Source organism: Dermacentor silvarum, chromosome 3 (assembly GCF_013339745.2).
Source record: "Dermacentor silvarum isolate Dsil-2018 chromosome 3, BIME_Dsil_1.4, whole genome shotgun sequence".
Lineage (NCBI taxonomy): Eukaryota > Metazoa > Arthropoda > Arachnida > Ixodida > Ixodidae > Dermacentor > Dermacentor silvarum.
Window position 1 is genome coordinate 191,060,164 of NC_051156.1, and position 21,074 is coordinate 191,081,237.

Genomic DNA, 21,074 nt, shown 5'->3' on the forward strand with positions numbered 1-21,074 from the left:
ACCTGAGCTCTGTAAGCTGTAATCATTGTAAATTGGTTATGTCAAACACGGCATTGTATGTATTGAACTTTTGTCAGAAAGCTACCTCCAACAAAATGGCACCTGCTTTCATTGATGACATTGATGGCAGTGCTTGCATCTAGCTAGCAAAACAACTTTTATGTGTGCTCTGGCTGATCTGTCTAGGGCAGCTCATCTGGAAACTGGAAGGTCCTTATCACTTACCAAAGAAAGCCACTATGTCTCATAATTAAAAAAAAAATTCTAAGCTAGGTAGGCTTTGCAGTGCAGAAACATCAACCTTTTATAATCTTTTTCATATACCTAGATAAAATGTATGTCCGCATTGGGGCTGTCTGGCTTTTGAAATTACACTGAATGCAAAGCTGCAAGAACAAAAATTGTCATACTTTGAGTAGTAGTTGTACTGTCACAATAAATGCAAATTAGTGCTCACTGGGGCATCTTGCATTTGTGTCGCGATGAACGGTTCACGAAGCAGTTGTACGAGCATATCTGACAAATCGGACGAAATTTCGTACATGGGTTCGTTCTAAGGTCCAGTTCGTTATAAGCGGATTTCACCACGGCACCCGTTATGCTTAAATTGTAACAGCACCGAATAATCTAGTACCCCCCGCGTACCCCCCGCCCTTCTAATTATTGGTTGAAGTGCGTGTTTTTAACCAGCGTAACCGTCCGGTTAGATACTGTCAATGGCCGGCATGACTTATAAAGTGGGCGTTGGAGGGGAGGGGAAATGAGAGCAGCTTGCAACTCAAATGGCCAAACTACGCAAGCCTTCATTGCAAGTGATGCAGCACCGGACACCACGCGTCTTGCCCAAGGAGAAGGCCGGAAACGTGTTGCGGAACCTGGGCCGCCTGAGTCTGGGCTGTATTGCGCAATTGTTGTTTACATACCCAAGCGACCGCGTGACTTGGACAGCAAGTGTCTATGAGGCGCAGTAGCGCGTTTTGTCTTTCGTAGCCGATAACTGGCAATACGAATGCATGCTTCGGTGGGTAATGTAATTATTTAAACGAAGATTATTTCACTTCTATAATACTGGCACGACGTTCTCGGCCGACTCCTGCGCGAGCCGCAAGTGAAGAAGAGGTAGAATCAGAAAGCGCGATCTCGTTGTTGTCGCGGGGTATCCTTCGCATTTGCTGACGTGTCGTGCGAAGCGAGAGTTTTCCTCCCGAACGCTGCTTCGCAGCAGCAAAGACAAGTTCTGTCGCGCTGGAGAAATTCGCGCGCGTCGTGATGTGCGAGGGGAAATCGATTTTGACGGTAAGGTAAATACAGGACCACGCGGTTGTGCGTTTGATGCGCGTTTGGAGTTTGGCCACCGCTCTCCAGTTTGTGCTCCGTTCGCTGCATGCCGTCTGCCAGATCTTGAGACCTTAGCCGTGTCTGAACCCTGCAGCTCGGCGACGAATGTATGACACATAAACATTGGCCACGCTGCTGGGGTGATTAAACTCCCGGCAGTTCAAGAGCATGGGCGCTTGGCCAGCACGAGGAAGTGTTGTGCGACGTTCTCGAAGGCCGGCTTTTTGAGCAGCCTAAGTTCGTTAAGCTAAATCAATAGCCTTGGCATGTCCTTCTCTCGTACTGTCGCTCTGTAATGCGTCGATATGCCCTGCGTGCATGTGCAAATCACGAGAACTCTGTTTCCACGAGATAAAGTAGTGCGGCGGCGGTAGCGGGCGAAAGGCGCCCCCGGCGTGTATTCGGGATCTCGCACTGCTTCCCCCCTTTGCTGTTAGGCTTAGGAAGGGGCCTGCCTTTGGCCCTTAAGCGATCCCCCGTATTCGCGCGGGTATTCTACTACTAGAAGGGAAAAGTGTAACATAGGAACTACTGTAAATAACCATTCCCTCTCAGATGCCTTGTTTTTATACTTGTGTCTGTGATATTTCTGGACTTCGGCGCTTTGGCCTCAGCGAGAATCGGCCGTTTAGGCCTAGTGGTTCAGGTGATCCACTCATCAACCCACTTCGTACGCTACGAAGCTGCAATAGTTGTACAATAGTATAAATAGGAAAACAAACCGGACACCTTGGAGGTGAGCGCCAACTTAGGACTGGACTCTTTAAACGGTTTCTTGTGCGGCAACAAGAGTGGACAAGTGCTTCAAATACGTCCCATCGTCCAGCGAACAATCATGAGTGGGGATACCAAGCGGAAAAGCAAGAACAGCACGAGGTTTGTACCATTCTCATTTTGTTTTCTGCGTTCCGCGCTCGGGATGTCGTGCGGTGCTACTCTGTGGCCAGAAAAACTTGAGCGTCTGCGCTGTTTTTGTTTGCCGCGACTCGAAACATGCTTCTCGTAGTAACATGTAGGCCTAGAGAACCCGTGATCGCGTATGAATCGATGCAGTGTAGCAGCATCTTCGACCCGCGTCTCGGCCCGATGCTTAGGAATGCGCCAGTGCAGTTTTCTGCTTGCTCGGAGAATGCATTTCAAGTACTGCATATTCGTCGCTCGACTTCGCTTTTCTCTCTCGTGTGGAGGCTCGTGCTGCAAACGCCCTTGTGTTTGTGTGTGTGGGAAGAAAAGTTCGTACCAGACTCGGGCTGGAAGCAACATTATTAAACAGATCCTCACTCGCCGCCGCGCTCTCACGAATTCTGTATTTCCTCGCGCGCACAGGCGACGGCGATAATTTACGAATATTATGCTATTCTGTCTGAAAAGCGAATCTTATCTGTACTGTTTCACATAGGGCGAGAATTTGGCGCAATGCATCATGAACTTTCGCCTTTCCGTCGCGACTACGTTGAAACTCTATGTAAAACTTCACTAAAATTTGTAGCAGGCATTTTAAGGAAACCTTCTTGCCCTCGTAAGCCCTGCGTTGCAATTTACGAGTTGTCGTGCGAGCAACGTGTAACATCTCGCTTCCTAGTGACCTCGTTGATGTCCCAAACATTCCGCTACCAAGGGCGCTCTGTCTCGAAAGGAAAAGAAGCTGAATCGTCCTCGTTCGTTACCTCTGCAGTGTTCTCGAAAGCGATAACAGTGCGAGTAGCCACATCTCGTACATTGCTAATGGAACTCTTCCCTTTTTGGCACGCCAGAAATGTTATCTCTAGCCTAGTTAGTCGCCACAAGATGCGAGATAAAATTGCGAGCATGGTGTACATGCTGACGGGCTGATCATTGCCGGTGGACTTCTGCCTCGTTTGAAGCGCTTTCTGTGGAATTCTAGACGAACGTTTCTTTAGTAATTGGATAATGGAAATGGCAAACAATATGCATTAAAAGTAAGCTGTTTCCTTTGTAGAGGAGAGCGCTTTGTTGCATTTGGGAACAAGGCATTGCTCATTCAATTTCAGTGTCTTGGTTATTATTTTTCATCATTGCAATGTTTTGTTACGCCTATTCTTCAAAGCTAAAGCAACAGCTGTTTGAAATCTCACATTCTTCGAAATATCGTATTTGTCATGGCAGTTCTTGTTCATTCACATAGGTGTTTTTTGACAGTTTTAAAGTTATTGACATTTTTGTAAAGTTGCTGTACAGACTTGCTCTTGTAAATGAGACACGGAATCTTCAGGTGCATTTTTTTTAATTCATGAGCGAAATTTGAGTGAACGAATACTCACCTTTCACCTTGCCCGACGATGTGTCTGGTAATTAGAACGTCTTGTAATTGCACATACCTTTTACCACTCTATTTTCAAAAACGCAAGTGCATTGGGGGCAAGTACTAGATCCCCCGGTGGTCCAAATTAATCCGGAGTCCCCCACTGCAGTGTGCCTCATGATCAAATCATGGTTTTGGCGCGTAAAACTCCAGAATTCAACCGTTTGATTTTCTGGTTGCATGTCTCTGCAGCAAACTTCCTTCGATACCCATAGTTTTTGAACCTTAGCTTGTGGTGGTATCTCTACAAATGTAACATGTTCACCGTTTCTTTTAAGCATTAATAATTTGGAAATCCTTCCCTGTATGAAATTGCCATCTTGCTTAACCGCACATATGTCGCAGTGGCAGTCATTGTGTAATAGATGGGAAGAGAGCTTAATTCATTGTGAAATGATGCATGACAACACTGGCAATGCCAATGGAAGGGCTGGTTTGCTTAATGTGACCCGCTGGGGGTTTTGGCGTTGCTCTGCTAAGCCCAAGCGCGCTGGATCAAATCCCGGCGGTGGCAGCCACATTTTGATGGGGGTGAAATCCAAAAGTACCCGTGTACTGTGCATTGGGTGCACGTTAACCCGTTCGGTGCCATTGACGTTCTGGTATGCTTCCGAGTTTGTCCCGCCATGTCACTGACGTACTGGTACGTTCTCCATTCTTCTCCCCTCGGATACCAAGATTTGATTTTTGATTAACCACGTGATTCTTTTCTCTTCTGCATAACTAAACACAAACCGTAGTTTTCATTTTATAATAGAGAAAGAACACCCCCGATGGTGGGAGTGCATCACTTCTGAAAAAAAAAAAAAAAAAGTGCACTGAAAGGGTTAAAGAACCCCAGGTGGTCAAATAAAATCCCAAGTCCCCCACTACGGCCTACCCCATAATCAAATCGGGGTTTTGGCATGTATAATTTTTGCTTTTGTTTTCATTTAACTCAAGTGACAATGTCATTTTGTCTGTACAATTTAGTTTTAAAGAGTTTGCGGTATGCCTTGCATTTGTAGATTGGGCGACGTCTGGTTGTATTATGTTAGATTTTTTTGCCTTGTACTAAATCCCTATTTCTTTTTGCCCTCCTGTTATAATCCCTATTGGGATTGACAGTATGTATAAATAAAATAAATAAATAAAATCTTAGAATTTATTTTAAGTAGGGATAAGCCGAGTTAATTGATTTTGGTTGTGACCAAGCATTGCCCTTGCGGAAAAAAACTTGGATGGGGAGTGAGAGGACCACATGACACGCTCTAGACCTTCAAACTGGTTGTTTATTTCGCTTGTGGAAGGCATATGCCAGGTAGGAGAGAGTAAAGGTGTTTGCGAAGTGCAAAACAAACCATCAGTTAAAAGTCTAGCGCATTTTCCATCCTCTCTCTATGCTTGTACTTTTTTCTCTTTTTTCCCCCCACCGCTGAAACAATGCTTAGTCTTAAAAGCTTATGGGGCAGTTGTTTGAGGAGATAAAAAGCTAAGGACTTCAGCGGGAGAAATTGCTTCCCTGTGCCGTGTGATAGCAGTCTTTCTGAGTTTGCCTGACCTCCTATGGAAAAAGTAGAAAGAGAAACTATATATATATATATATATATATATATATATATATTAAGTCGCCATTCATGTCGGTAACAGTGCATCACACACCTTTGTAGCCACGCCTCCTGTGTTTTCCATCGTTTTCCATGCCGATTTCAAGTATGCAAGCAAGCTGAATATTTTTCAAAAGTAAATTTCTTAAAGGACACTTTACAACATATTTCACGCAAATTGTGCACTCAAAATTACTTCTTGTCGTTTTTTACTTGTCACTGTGCTTCAAGCAGAGAAATCTTTCACGTGTGGTAGTAGCAGGTAGGATAATGCTGTAACAGTTGAATAAATAGTATCAGTAGGTCAGAATAATGTGCTGTTTGCTCACTAGGCATTTACAAATGTGAAAGCAACAGTTTACTCTCTTAATGAAATGACTACTTGAAACCGGTTACAAGCAGCCGCCTTCTAATGAATAGTTAGAGGGAAGCTGGGCCAGTATTTTGTAGCGATGCGTTATGCTTTATTCTATACTAGTCTTATCATCCACCGCTCACGGCCGACTGATCCCGTTGATAACGTGCGCGGACTGTCGCTCTGACCACGGACCAAGCGCGAAAAGGCATTGGCATCTGAAAGGCATTGCTACAAAATACCGGCTCTGACTTGTGAAGTTCTACGGAGCAAGTTGTTGCAGACATGTTCATCAACTATTTAAGGACACATTTTCTACAGAGTTCCAAGCAGTGTGTGTCACTGCCATTCATGTGAACAGCAATAGCCACATGGAATGACACTGTAAGCATATAAGCTTCGCTCTTGCATCAAATGGCAAAAAGTGCTCATTCGGTATGTTGAATAGTAACTTGTAAACATTTCTGATGGCTATTCAGTCAAATTCATTTATTAATGCTATTAATCCACATCACTGGATTGTAGCCGATGGATGACTCGGCAGATTATTTGTGCAACACTTTTTTTTTTTGTTTGCTTTCAGCAGGCCAGCCAGGTCAAAAGCTTCTCAAGATAGAAAGGTAAGTTTGTGTTTATCTATTGGAAGTGCTGTCTATGCCTCTTGGCATTACAGAGGGGAATTTCATCGATAAGTTTAAGTCTCGTTGCACACGGTTGCAGTGGTCTGAAACTTAACGCTGAGGAAAACGCGGTATTAATAGAGAGTTTTAGAATAGGGGCCCCAAAGAAATAGCGTCGACACCACTGCGCATGCGCGAGACGCTAACTGCGTTTGGGTTTTGCGTTGGGCACGCTATTTCGCCGATTTAGCGGGAGCCCCAAAAGCAGCCCCAAAAGTTTTGCGTCAACAAACATGGCGGCACCCGAAGCGGCGGCTCTCTGAGTACCAAACTCGGCTTGATTCGTGGTAACGCGTGAAGTTAGTAAGCTAGGAGAAGTGACTGCGGTTATCGCTTTCTCTCAACTAACGTGTGTAATGAAGATTGATTCATTAGACGCCGCTGATTCTGAATTCGATTGACGATTTCATGGCTCGTAGGCCTAACGTGGATTAGCTTGGCTGGTGAAGGCACGTCAAGTTGGTTACTCAAAATTAGGCGCAATAAATCGCTTGCTGCTAATAGAATAACGCCTTAATTGCAATTAAGCGCAAAACCACGAAAGTCAAAATTACTCTTCGTATCATAAAATGGTATAGTTTATTTTAATATTTATAATAGCTTTTCTTTGACACCGTAGTGGCGCTGCAAGCGCAAGACGGTATTCGCAAACGCAAAGCCCTATTCTAAAACTCATCGCTCTTGCATGCCCCAATGCTAACACCCGCAAAGCTCTTTGGGGCCCCAAACTTTTGGGGCCCCTATTCTAAAACTCTCTAATGTCAAATGTGGGGTTTCCTCTCTGGGGCTTCAACCAACAGCCAAACTGAAAAATTTTAGGCACTTGTCAGGCATTTTCTTGGGAGTTTCTCAGGTCTGTTGAATGTGGTTTCAATGCAGTTTCTTGTGCTCTTATGTGCCTATCATGTCTTCTGTTTATCTCCACTTTATTCCCCTCCTTTCCCCCTCTCCCATTCAGGGTAACAAACTGCGAGCTATTCTGTTTAGCTTCCATACCGTCCTTCATTGGTTGGCTAGCAGCCACACATTTCTTTAGTTCTGCAGCTCCTTTAGTTGAGTTGCTGATGACCTTCTTTTCCAACTTGCTCTGTTTTTCAGCTCGAAGGAATATATAATAACGCCCGGTTTGTCCACATTGCTGCATCGCTTGTGGTAAGTTGTATGCTGTTTTCGTGTTGTATTAAACATTCTTGAGGGGGCTCTGTTAGTGATGCAGTCGCACTACCATTGAATCGGGGTATTTCCCAGGCCCCTTCATCTTCAGACGATAACCGAAATGATAAAATCTAGGAAAACAGAAGCACGAGCACGCCTGAAATGAAGCGGACATCTTGGAAGTTCATCACATGTGATATAAAAGGGGGACGGTGCCAGGCATGTTGGTAAACTTTTAAAGCTTGTGCGGTCTGATTTGCTTTTGGCAACAAAACAAAAGACAGCACAGTAGGGAAGACAGAGAAAACGGCATTTGTTGTCCCTTCTTACACAAGAATGCCAGCTAGCTGAACTACACAAAAGAAGTAGAACATGCTGAGGAAACTAGGACGTTTTAATCGCCATATGATACCAAGCAATTTTGTTTTCACCGTTTTCAACATTGAACCCTAAGTTATCCACGGGTGCGGTCCCACATTTTGGCAAATGCAAAACTGTTGCTAGTAGGAAGCTTCACTGATTCAGTATCTGCTCTGAGAAACCGAAACAAAGTACTGTCAAACTCTGCCGGACTAAACACGGTAGCATATGGAAAGAAGCTCCACCACCCGTGTAACTTTTTCTTCATTTCCACAAAATTGTCCGGGAGTATAATTTCAAAAATTGCTGTCGCCAACATTTGTGGTGCTCAGGAGTGTGTGATATTGCTGTTGCATAACTCGTTTCATGGCTGTAAAAGAGGTTGGCAGTTTCAGACTTGAATTGTCGCTGGAGTCCGACAAAGTCTGAAACAGAAACATGTATTTTTCTTCCCAACCCAGGGTCATGTTGTCCAAGTGCAAGTCCGGGACGGAGAGGTCTATGAGGGCGTATTCCGGACAGTTTCGCCTGAGGTAGGGCTTCATTCTTTTCTCATTGCGATCTATTTTCTGCTCACTACAAGGGCTGTTTGGTGTGAATCTTTCATTCCAGCTTCACTGAGCACTAAGCCTGCCAGGCCCTTTAGAAGCTGAGTGGTTATAGTTTTGGTCAGTTTTACAGCTTCTGTAAGGCCATGCCGTCATGACCGTTACGGTAGTCTGATTGCTGTGACTGACTGTAGCGCTTGTCTTGACCAGTCAGTGTGGGATTTTAAAGTATGTTGCCCAATTTGTGTCATTGTGATGCAGTTAAAGTCAAACTTGCTAGGTTCAATCTTTGCCTCCTTTAGAATACAACGTGGTCCATCTTTACCAATAAAATAATTAACTAGGCCTTAGTGGGCCCCATCAAAATCTGTGACGTTCTAGTGCAGGACCTTCAAGGCAGCATCGCCTGTCATTTGTTATTGCGCCTTTTCTGGCTTACCGAGCCTGCTCTACAGTAAATGTGGCCTTTTGATACAGTTGAACCTCGATATAATAAATTTCAGGTATTATGAATTAAATATAAAATGTATCTTGCAAATATCAGCATGTAACAAATATGTGCTTATAACGAATAACAGTAAAGTTATTGTCGTGTTGCATCTGACTTCGTTAAAACAAGGTTTGACTGTATTGTGGAAGCTTAATTTTCTAATACCTATAGAACTATTTATCGCTCTTTTGTCCCATGAACATTCGTTGTTATCCTTGGTGTGCCACAGCTTGAGATCGTGCTGGAGACTGCTCACCCCGTGGAGCCAGGGGCACAGTCTGAACCGTCGTCCCTGTCGCGGCTGCTGACTTCGCTGGGCCGGGACCAGCGGCTTGTGCAGCTGATGATATTCCGATTGCCGGATGTTGTCTCCCTGTGCGCGCCTAATGCGGACTTGGACTATGCCACGCGTGACTCCTTCACGGACACGGCCATCAGCAGCAAGTTCAATGGCCAGCTTGGCGAGCGCCCCCTCGAACCCTGGATGGATGGTGGCAGCGCTGACATCGGCGGTCTTGATGACCCACCACTGGATGGGGAGGACACTGTGAGTCCTTTTTGCAACCATCGTTACATCAGAAAAGTTTGTTACTAAAGAAAACTAATCTGTGCTGCTGACGTTCGTTAATTTGACCTCGATAAGAGCAAGATAATTTACCGAATTATAGAGGGGGTTAAATTGTAGAGGAGGCAAAAAATACGTCCAGACACATTGTTGCTTTATTTGGAAGTTATCAGATTCTGATGCAGCCCCGAATCTAACTCTTATCCAGTTTTTGTTATTTCAAAACCAATGTCCCCCCAAGTTGTAACGCAGACTGGATAATATAGTGAGAGAAAAGACTATTCTGGCAGTCGGCAGAAGATAAACTTTACTTCAAAGAATGGAAATTTATTATCACTTAAGTTATTGAGGCTTTACATGCCAAAACCACCATCTAATTGAGGCACGCCTTAGTGAGGGACTCCGGATTAATTTGAACCACCTGGGGTTCTTTAAATGTCCATTGTTGTTACTCTGGGACACCTGTTCATTGAGCCATAATGTGTCGTCCTCTATGAGTCCGCTATCTTCGATATTCAAAACTGTAGGGAGCTGGATGGTGGTGCATGCCTAGACTATGCACATTGCCAGTTCGTCATGTGATGCGAGACTCCTGCATGCTGAAAACGTGACTCGACTCTGTTTCGGCTAGCTTAGCACATAAAATATCTTCTCTTTTCAGTGAGCTTTTGTAATGAAAGCAATGTTGTTTTCACCAATCGATGCAAAAACTTGCTTTTGCCTTCTCATGATGACAGTGGCAATGACTGTGACTCTGACAATAATCTGTTGCCAATGCTGTGAACACGGTTTTGATTTGATATCCAACTGCAATACACTGCCAATTTCCGGACCTTTTTTGTTTTTTCTTTTTATAAAATGATATGGTAATTATTTTTTGTGAGCTGCTGCTATCATTTCAAACTCTGGCTAGGGCAGGCCAGGAAATAGGCATTTTTGACGCCAGATAGCATGTATTGGACACATTCACTGACCGCTAGCGCTGCTAAAACCGGCACTGCAGCCATTGGGAGTCAGGATTGCAGCCAACATTTTGTGAGGCACTTGTGCACTGACCAGTCTAGTTCTAATTATTCGGTGAGGGCCAATATCAGGATGAAAATAAGTTTTGGCCCATAGAAATGTATGGGCGCCGGCTATGGCCTTTGATCGGAATCAAATTAGCCAGAGTGCTGAGATGAAATGGGCAGTGCTAAGCAGGTTGTAATGTGAATTTCGGGCCTTTGCATCTGACTGGTAATGTTAAGTTTACTTCAGCTTGGGGTTGTATGCATTATACACCTTCCGAAACTCCACAAGTGCCGAGAGGGAAGACATGTAATTCAACTCAAAGCTCCTAAAATTTTAAAGATGAAGTAACGTTGATTAGTGCTTTTATTGGCATACCATTGAGAAGAAACTACTGCAAGTCTCTCTTACCTGTTTTTTTACCCTTTCTTTTTCTGATGGTCTATCCCGTCATTTTGCCCACTCTTTTCAGAATGGCTGGGATGCCAATGAGATGTTCAAGACAAACGCCGAGAAGTATGGGGTGACTACATCCTATGACAGTGCGCTCTCCAGCTACACTGTTAAGTTGGAGCCAAAGAACACAGACGAGTACAAGCTGCAGGAGGCCAAGGCGTCCAAGATTGCCCAGGAGATCGAGAGCAACCCCGTGTTCAAGAAGCGCATAGAGGTGGAGAATGGCGATGAGGAGGACAAGTTCAGCGCGGTGGTGCGACCCTCTGGGGACAATGCACCACAGGGGACCAGGCAAGCTCATTTTCCTGGCGTCTGGGTCCGCTTTCTATCTTTTCGGTTGTGTGCCAGCCTTGTTGGAGAGCTGCGACTTGGGCTGGTTGGTGCGGCATTTTCTGGAAATGAAACTATAGCAGCGTGAGAAAGCAGGACATAGTAAGGGGGCACACATGCAGTGCTGGTCCCCTAACTCCGTCCTGTGTTTTCGCAGTGCCATAGTTTCGTTGCCGGCCTTGTGCCCCTGTCAAATGGGCAAATTTAGTGTCACGTTGAGAAAGTGCACTTCACTAGTAGTGTCATTTGTAGGCTGTCGCATGTAAAGGTTTCACAACACTCGTCGTAGATTGCACTCGCCAACAAGTGCGTTCATCAAGCTCACTTAGTCGCATCAGAGTGTGTAGCCTTGATAACCGTGCTTAAAAAATTTAAAAAAAAAGGTGCTCTGTGTAGGGTCGAGCCTACTTTGGCATATTGTGTGTAGAATTTTAGTGCTCAAGTTAACCGTGCCACCCCATACTTTGGAGCCAGGCTGTGCCTTTGGGACGTAAAATCATTTGTTCTTTATTAATGCGTGAACAGATATTGATACTTTATGGTAAACACGACACCAGAATTGGGGGTTGGAATTTAGTTGGAACGGGAGTTGCTTGCCCTATGGAAGGCAGTTGAATCATGTACTGGCAATATGTGATTGGGTAATGGGCTGAGATTGAGATTGGGTAACAGGCTGCCGCCAATTGTGATATCAAAGGGCCAGGAGTTTTTTTTTTTTTTTTAATACAAATGTGGTGCCTGTTACAGGTACGTGCGGCGGAAGCCTCTGGGCGGTTCCAAGCCCCTTCGTGGCACACCGCCCCCGGCAGCGGTGGTGGCTGCGGGCGGCCTGCCCCGCGGGGGCTTGCCTGGCTTCAAGGGCGGCCTGGGTAGCCCCTCCTCACCCTCTGCGCCACCACCCCCCAAGCCGCACCATCCACCCAGGCACGGGCCGCCTCACTCGGCCGCTGCCTTCCCCGAGCTTGATGCATCCCCTCGGCTCAACGGGGGTGAGTGGGTGTTGTGGGCTCCCTTGTCCATGCATTGGGTCCTCCTCTTAGTGGCCAGTAGTCAGTGACAGGTCAAGAGTCCCGGAGAAGCCCCTCACGGAAAAGTGGACCATGATCACTCTCTCTGCCTGCACACTCCCAGAAACTGGTTCCGTAACGTATCACACAGGCACAAAGAAAAGGCGTTCCAATGTTTAAGCAACAACAAGCATGCCGTGTTTGCATGCAAAAACGGTAAAGGTAGGTGTGGGTACAAGGAAGACATTTTCTGTGCAAACACATGCATTGTAGCACAGGAGATCTTTGGAAAAGGATTAGGGTGGAGGCATTCCGCATTTATTGATCTGGTGGCAGCATCTGAGTGAAATGTAGAGGAAATGAGCATTGGGAAGTAAGCAGAGGGGCAGTTGGAGAAGTATATTGTTAGTGCAGTTCCCTTTGAGGGGAGTCTTCCTCTGCTTTCTTGACTTGTCACTGGCTGTAGTTCATTTTCTCACTTTACGTTTTTGCACCAGCCAGGAACATGCTCATACAATTTTTTTCGTTTACCTGTGTAAATGTTCTCAGTGAAGTTAGGTGAGTCCTCGCATTCTTTCTGTTCCTGATTGAATGAAAACCTCCGAAGAAAAATTTTATATCTAAACCCTGTGGGGATTGAGGGTTGCGCCGGCATGACTGCACGGGCTTCGCCTGCTCTGCCATCCCTCGCCATCGTTCCCCGCTGGCCTCCTCCTCCGCCCGCGCCGCCTAACTGGTTCCCGCGGTGGCGCGGCGGTTGGCGGTGAGGGCGGGGCGCTGACGTCGCTACGCGGCCGGTTCTCGGCTGCTAGCGGCGAAGCGTGGACTTCTCTCCGGGACCAGCGCACAATACATTCATGCTTTCCTCTCGTCCGCCGACACCTTTGTGACTAGGACTGGAGCTCGCGCACGGTGCCTTTGCCCGTGCGGGGAGCGCATACTTTGTGCTGATCCTTTCCCGACGCTAAGCCGACGAGCGGTGCCATTAGTGCTCGCGCGAGGTCGTACCTCGCCGAGCCGCACTTGCCGAAAGCCTAAGCCGAAGGATATTGCCCGTGCTCTCGCGAGTTGACCCATTGGTTATCGCCAGAGCAAGTAGCATAGCCGTCGGGACTTTTCCTAGCGGCGTGTCCCAGCTTGAGCCTGTGCTCTCGCCGCGACGTGCTATAGGCGCCTGTTATTGTATTTTCGCCCTGGTGCGGGACCCCTTTGGCTCCCCTCCGTGCGGGCGTTTGTACAGTGCTGGTGCCGACAGTTTCAGTAAACAGTTTCCATCAACTCAGGGCTTTACTGTGTTTTTGCGTGCGTCGCTCGGTAGCCCCTTGCGGCCTCTGAGCTCGCGCGCGAGCGGTGCTGGAGGCGACGGCTGACGCGGCCCTGTGGCTCGCTAAGCTCGAACCCGCGGTGGTTGGTCTCCTGTGAGACACCAAGAACCCACAACCCGAGCGTCAGAATCTGCCTTGGAAGTCTCCGAAATTGCTAGCACTTTGTGGTGCTAGCAATTTGTGTCGTCGCTCAATCCATCAATTCTGCTCAATAAAATGTTCTCAAGGTATCACTCTGAAACTTTTATGGAAGTATCAGGGAGACATTCTAAACATTTGTGCCAATTTTCATCAAAATCCATGAAGAAATCAGGAAGTTGATTTTCAAAGCCACATCCCCCCTTTGCTGAGCACGAGGTCGCGGGATCGAATCCCGGCCACGGCGGCCGCATTTCGATGGGGGCGAAATGCGAAAACACCCGTGTACTTAGATTTAGGTGCACGTTAAAGAACCCCAGGTGGTCTAAATTTCCGGAGTCCCCCACTACGGCGTGCCTCATAATCAGAACTGGTTTTGGCACGTAAAACCCCATAATTTAATTTTTTTTAACATCCCCCCTTAAGTGGAAGACCTGTCTGTGTTATTTAGATGACATCGTTAATTTTTCTACAACTTTTCGTCAGCACCTTGAGTGTTTGGACGAAGTTTTCACATACATTTCCAACGCTGGATTCCAACTCAACACAAAGAAATGCCATTTTGCCCGAAAGAACGAAGTGTTGGGCCACCTTATCAGTAAAGATGGGTTCAACCAGATCCCGACAAGGTTGCTGAAATGCTTCGGTTCCCTGGCCCCGAAAATCAAAAACAAGAAGTTTCTTGGGCCTAGCATCCTAATTCCGCCGCTTCATCAGTCATTTTGCTGCCATGTCGTCGCCGCTGCACATGTTGCTGACGTCGGGCACTGCTTTCCCTTAGACAGACGACTGAACTTTCCTTCCAAGCCCTCGAGCAAGCCTTAACAACCGACCCTGTTCTGTCACTTCGATGAGAATGCACCAGCTTGTTTGCACACTGACGCTAGTGGCCATGGGATCGGTGCTGTCCTTCTACAGCATGATACCTTTGCACGAGAGAGAGTCGTTGCCTATGCCAGTCGCACATTAACGGCTGCCGAGAAGAACTACTCGATAACAGAGCAGGAATGCCTCACAGTAGTTTGGGCCACACAAAAGTTTCAACCATATCTTTATGGACGCCACTTCGCGGTCATAACCGACCACCACGCCTTATACTGGTTGTCGTCAATGAAAAATTTGTCTGGACGGCTTGTTGCTAGGTGGTTACAAGAGTACGATTTTGACGTCTACAAGTCTGGGAAAAAGCATCAAGATGCCGACGCTCTGTCTCGCTGCCCCCTGCCACTACTATCTTCGAGCACGTCTCTCCATTGCTCGCCACTTGGCGATGAGACTGTCTCCACTTATGTTATTACCTCTACCTCCTGGTCGGACGCCTTTAGGACCAACGACATGGCCAAGAAATTTGAGCTCTTGGAACCCGAAGTAGCATTTTTCAGGCTTGATGGTGAGGTCGGCAGTACGGACCGTAGCGAGGACGCTCTCGAGTCGTGTGAGATGTTCGTCGAACGTGCTCGAAAACACGTTGACGTCGCCCAAGTATACGAGGCAGGTTTGCCATTTGAGTTCAGCAAGCACGGTATCCATCATCCGCTGAAAGGTGGCAGGTGTGGAACAGAGACCGAAGGGGAGAACTTTGAACTCATAAAGCCCGTCAGGTGTTACAAACGCTGTTTTTTCACGATCCTGTTCATCAACTTCGATTTGCCAATACCTGGATTTAAGATCCAACAAAGAAAGAAACTTGGCATGTTGTAGACGATCCAATGTGTCGTCGGTGGCAATGGATAAAAATCGTGCTTGGTGACACGGTTCAACTTTCTGTAATCTACACAGAAACATAGTGTGTTGTCTGTCTTTCTGACTAACACTACAGGGGAACCCCACGGGCTTGTGGATGGCTGGATCACGTCGTCTTGGAGCATCTCTTTCACCTGCTGCTTGATCGCTTCGCTTTTCACTCGAGACACTCTGTAAGGATGCTGGCGAACAGGACGTGCGGATTCGTCCGTAATAATACGTTGCTTTGTGATGGGCGTGCGCCGTACTTTGTACGACGTTGAAAAACAGTCGGCAAATTCATTCACGAGACTCGGTAGACTCTTTCTGATGGTCTGGCAGAGCAGCGTTAACGTGAATCCGTTCTTTTAGCTTAATCCGTTTTTAGGCGCGAGCCCCACATCATTGAGTCACTATGCGCATGTGACACCATGCTTGTTAACGTAGTAAGCAAATGTTTACAAGTTTGTACGGCCGGTAAAACTACTATTCTTACTTTGTACAGCTGTCTACTAATTTGCTATCGCAATCGTTGCATCACCTTTCGGGCAAAACTGGCTTTTTTGCATGGTCACATTCTAGTATTCGTGTACGTTTTCTTCTTGCCCAAATCGTCTACAATCGCCTTCTGAAAGGCATAAAAGTGCGCGCAGTGATCTCACAAACGCCTCAGCACGTCGAGTGCAGGGAGCGTTTTGGTCGTCGTTGCTGCAGCGGTCCTCGTCTACTTTCTCGCTAAGCATCAGCTAGGCTGTGATGTGGTCTGGTCCGCTTGACGGGGGAACCAATGAGAGATTGCGTAGCCGCGTGGTGTAGCCGGTTGCTTGGCGACTATGAATCCTGTCCAGACCCCACTGTGCCGGCTTGTCTGTACCGGTCGCTCCGCTAACTTGGCCGCCGCCGCTGTTGCTCACGCGTTCGTATGATCCGCAGCGGCCTGGCAACGTGTTCGAACAGCCGATTTGTTTCGTATTGTGAGCAATGTATTTTGGCCGGGGAATGTTACGAATTCGTATCGCACCGAAATTCGTACTAGCTGTGATCATATCACCGAGGTTTTACTGTATACAGTAAAGCCTCGTTAATTCTGATTTTGCGGGACTGAAAAAATGTCCGAATTAGCCGAATCTCGAATTACCGAGGGTATCCAGACTTCCGCTGTCGCCGCTTGCTGGGGACCAAAGAGACCCGAGCGATATTAGCGGGATCTCGCGTGACCCACCCGGTGGCGCTGATAGCGCGTGCCATTTCCGTGCGCCGCCCGCGAAGGAAAAGCTTCTCCTCACCCCACCATGCCGCGCATGCGCCTGACGCAACGTTCGCCGCGTGTGTGGCGGTCATGGGACCCGAGGATTCCACAGGCTCGAAAATTTGGAAAAATAAAGTGTAAAAAATAACTTCACAAAAATGTTCTGAATAGTCGAGGACCAATATAGAGCAAATGTGCTATCCATCGTTCCCATAGTAAAATAATTATTGCAGTGCCAGAGCTCCCTGTAGTAATTTTTGTGGAAAGCTCTCTGCAGCCTTTGGCGAGAAGGACTCCTTGAGCTTGCCTGTCTCGTTTCCAGCCCCCAAGCTGGAGAAGGAAGGCCCACTGAGCCCTGGCCTGTGCGAGGTGCCCGTGCCTGAAGAGGTCCCCGTGGTGGCCTCGGCCGATGAGCCACCCTCCGTTGACAAGGGGCCCGCAGACCGCAAGGGGCCGCCACCTCCGCTCCAGAAGGGCCGCGTTCAGGAGATTGAGGAGTTCAAGAAGTTCAGCACCAGCATCAAGGTGGGTCGAATGGGCTGTGATTACAGTCACCAACTAATTTTTCGAACGGAGGAAGCTGCCTCGCAAGTAATCGGGCTGTCGCAACACAATGCTGTGTCTTCCTTCTCACGGTCGGTTGTCATGGGCTTTGCACTGGTTCCGACGATGCAACCATACCAACTCGCCCAGCTTACCATCCTTCTGAATGAGGGTTCTCAGTTGAACCATGATTGGGTTTCAAATCTATGATTCCTAGGTTAGTAACATTTGTGGTCATTGGGAGTATGGGGGTTGTGTGCCAGCTTCATCCTGCTGTGGCTTGTATGCAGCTCGACGAGGGCAAGGAGGCCAAGGACGGAACTGGCGCTGGTGCTGCCACCGCAACGGAAGAGGAGATGGAGAAGGAGCGTAAAGAGATGGAAGAAGCTGCCACTGCCAAGGAGGAGACGGACCGCCTGGTCAAGTCGTCCACCCTCAACCCGAATGCCAAGGAGTTTGTGCTCAACCCAAATGCAAAGGCCTTCACCCCAGTGAGCACCCTTGCCTTTGTAGCTGAGTTAGAGTGCTTTGGGTCTTGAGATATGGCCCTGTGTTACCTACCACCATAGTTCCCTGCAAAAGTTACTTGAAGGAACTCTGGTACTGCGATTGTTCAGTGAGTATGGGAATGGTGTGCAGTACATTAATTTGTATAATCTTTATGGTGCTCTTGTGGTGTCATTTATTATGCTTTATATAGGTTTCCAAAGAATATAATTGCAAGAAGGCAGTAAGTGTTTGTGCTACTACAAATTCATTGCGGATCGTTGCATTTATATATCGTAGGATTTTGTTAAAGGTTGTCAGTTTGAGAAGTCACAAAGTCGTTTGAAGCCAGGAGGACAGTAAATCCATCTGCCGCTATACCCATCATTCCAATGCTCACTGAACTGCCATACTTGCAGTTGCTGTGGACACTAGTGCTAGATTTTCCTCTAGCATGTTTTGCAGGAAACTCTATGCCTGCCACCACATTAAGGTTCATCAGTTGTACCAAACAGCTTTTGTGTGCGGGTTCCTGACGAGAAGCACTTGCGTGACTCGCAGCGCACTCTGCTGCCCCTGACGAGTCCGCCCAACGGCGCCGGTGGCAGCGGCGGCGCAGCGGCCACGACACCCACGGGGGGTGTGCGACTCAGCTCGAGCCCCCTTGTGGGTCCCCCTGCTGCTGGGGTCGGCCAGGCGCCTCCGCAGCAGCTGATGCCTGCCGGGCAGCACATCATTACCATGACACCCCAGTACCTGATGCCTGCCACCCCCGTCAGCGTTGCACAGTTTGCACCCGGACAGGGACCACGCTTCCGCAAGGGTGAGGCCGGGCATGGAATTGGTTGGCAAAAGTGGCAGGGCTGTTCTTTTCCTGCTTGCATCTTCCTTCACCGGCTCTCAATTTCAACAAAATTAATTTATTTCCTGATTCAAATTTGCTTTTTCTGATCGCCCAATAACTCGGGAAAATGTTGTGACCCTTTCCATGTAAAAAGAAAGATCCATCGGCGACCGTACTTATTTACATAAAAAGTTGAATTTCAATATAAGAAAGTTGCAATGTGACATCACTGCATCTGGAGAACTTGCTTTGGTCATGTCTCTGACTGTGCTTTCAAAAGAAATTGAGTCACGTGTTGCGCAAGACTGCACTGTTGCAGCAGATTTGAGAAGTCTGATGGAAGTGCCTTTTGCAGCCATGCCCCTTGTCCAAACAAGGCACGACCTTCCGGCGTCTATGCACGTGGCTGCGGCAACGGGCCAGCCGATCCTGGCGCCTGCTGGCCTGCCAAATGCCCCTCAACTGATGGTGCAATACACACCAGCGCAGGGCATGATGCACCCATCTGGGCCACCACAGGCAACCATGGCGTACCAGCAGGTTGGTTCTCCTCGTGTGGCTTCCTCCTGGGATGCAGTTGTCTCTTGACAGCTCTTGTCATACGTGAACCACAGGCGTAGATTTCTTTTGCTGTACATTACATGTGTGACATCACTGCATCTGGAGTTCTTGCTTTGGTATGTCTCTGACTGTGCTTTCAAAAGAAATTGAGTTGCATGTTGCACTTCTACCTCGTCCTGTGTTACTGCTCTAAACCAGCAAATAATGCTTGCTGCATGTCATTCAGTGTTGGCCGAAGACATTTAGCCAGAAACTTCATACTAAATACCTAACACATGAAAAAAAAAAAAAATGTTTTCTGGTATTAGTCAACATTCGTCAACAAAGGGTTAAGTTTCGTCATTTGTTTACGCAATATCTGCCTCATCATCTGTGGTTGTGTCATGGAATGATTGCTGTTTCCAATTCCCCGGGAGGTGAAAGACAGAATCAGTGTCTATTATGTCCAGCTGAGAATCTTTGTGCTTTGCTTTTTGCAAATATGCTTGTGTAAAACCTCAAAAAACCTCGTTACAATGAACACCACATTAACAAACTTTTCAGAATAACAAATTTTTTGGAAATCCCCTGCTTTGCGGCAGCCGAAACCATAGGGTACAAGGCGCAGAAAGCGGACATCACGGCTCATGGGTTCGGAAAACCTTAGACAGCGCACAATAAAAAAACTGGACATTTTGTTTACTTTGTCTATTGCGGAGTCACGGCAGAGGCAACGACGCATCAGATTTTGAGAGCGCATTACCGGCCCAGACAAGTGTCGCCTAGCAGTGAGGGTGTGTCTCCGCACGCTTTCTTTTGTGCTCCTTTTTGCTGCCATGGTAGTGTGTGGAAAAATGTAACCTCCGTACTCGCGGGGGTGCCACACAGTCGCACTTTGCACTTTCCAGACGTTGTTTACACATGCTTTTTTTTTTTTTCTTTTTTTTTGGGGGGGGGGGGGGGGGGGAATATTTCAAATGCACGTTTCAAGCGGGACGGTGTCCACAGCAAGGAGTGTGAAAAACAAACAAGAAAGATTGCGCTTTGGAGGCCACATCGAGCTTCCTTTTCCTCAGTAGTTTTGCATGCATCACTCTTATACTGGGCTTCGGTAGTGCGTGGTGGTGGTATCTATGGCAAATAGCAACAGCGCAGGCCGAGAGCCAACAGCAATGTTTTCGTGGATAGCTCAAATGGTGACGACTTACGAACTGATGGGTTGATGGACGGAATGGTTCATTTTGAGGCTTTCACTTTAACAATCTTTCAGAATAATGAACAATTTATCGCAGTCTCCTGAAGTTAGTTATACAGTAGAACCCCGCTGTTACGTTTTTCACGGGACCGTAAAAAAAAAAACGTAAGAGCCGGGAAACGCAAGAGCCAGGAACAGGAAAAATTGAGAAATGGGAGTAGTGTTGAACTGCACACAATATTATTTTAATTCTTACGTGCGACAAAAAGTAGTTTCGCCCGACAGCCGAAGTATCGATTGCGGTGAGCTATACAAAGTAAGAATAGTAGTTTTATCGTCTGTATAAACTTGTAAACATTCGGTTATTAACTAATTAACAAACATAGTGTCAGCGCCCACAGGCAAACATGAACACATCACACTCGATGAGCGCCGACACGCGCAGTTAAGCGCCGCTGCAGAAGCGAGCGAAGTGACCTTCTTGCTGTTGTCTATCGCTTCAACCCTAACTGAGCGCCGAGAACACGCAGCACGCACAAAGCCACGAGCCGCCGACGCACCTACACTGCGTAGAATCTACCCCCACGCAGATCGCTTTCAAGATAGGGCCCGCGGGACCGCGCGCGCGCCGCCGCGCAGTATGATGCCAGAGCACAACGCTGGCCCGCAACCTTCCCCCTCCCCCCCCCCCCCCCCCCTCGCTCCCTCGCTGGTGCCTCGAGCGCAACGGAAGGAGGCGCGCTTCCTCTCTGCTTTTCTTTCGCGCGCGAGACGCGGTCGTTGGCTCCCCTCGCAAGCTTTCACTTGCACATTCAGCATACGACCGCGCGG

General features: G+C 47.5%; 2 protein-coding genes across 4 annotated transcripts in view; both read left to right on the top strand.

The window, feature by feature from the left end:
• The window catches only part of LOC119446316 (uncharacterized), a 519,665-nt gene that overhangs the window by 434,052 nt on the left and 64,539 nt on the right, over nucleotides 1-21,074 (top strand). The gene's annotated exons all lie outside the window — the stretch shown is intronic.
• LOC119446306 (ataxin-2-like protein) lies at nucleotides 1,043-19,111 on the top strand. 2 transcript variants are annotated; one of them, XM_037710710.2, is made up of 11 exons: nucleotides 1,043-2,214; nucleotides 6,189-6,222; nucleotides 7,381-7,434; nucleotides 8,259-8,330; nucleotides 9,065-9,382; nucleotides 10,881-11,155; nucleotides 11,942-12,183; nucleotides 16,958-17,160; nucleotides 17,469-17,669; nucleotides 18,226-18,487; nucleotides 18,864-19,111. In XM_037710710.2, exons 1-11 carry the CDS (start codon nucleotides 2,174-2,176, stop codon nucleotides 19,094-19,096), a joined length of 1,935 nt encoding a protein of 644 aa, XP_037566638.1. In that variant the 5' UTR covers nucleotides 1,043-2,173; the 3' UTR covers nucleotides 19,097-19,111. The 2 variants fall into 2 exon arrangements, with proteins under 2 accessions (XP_037566638.1, XP_037566637.1); XM_037710709.2 differs by having other exon boundaries at nucleotides 1,045-2,214; nucleotides 6,186-6,222.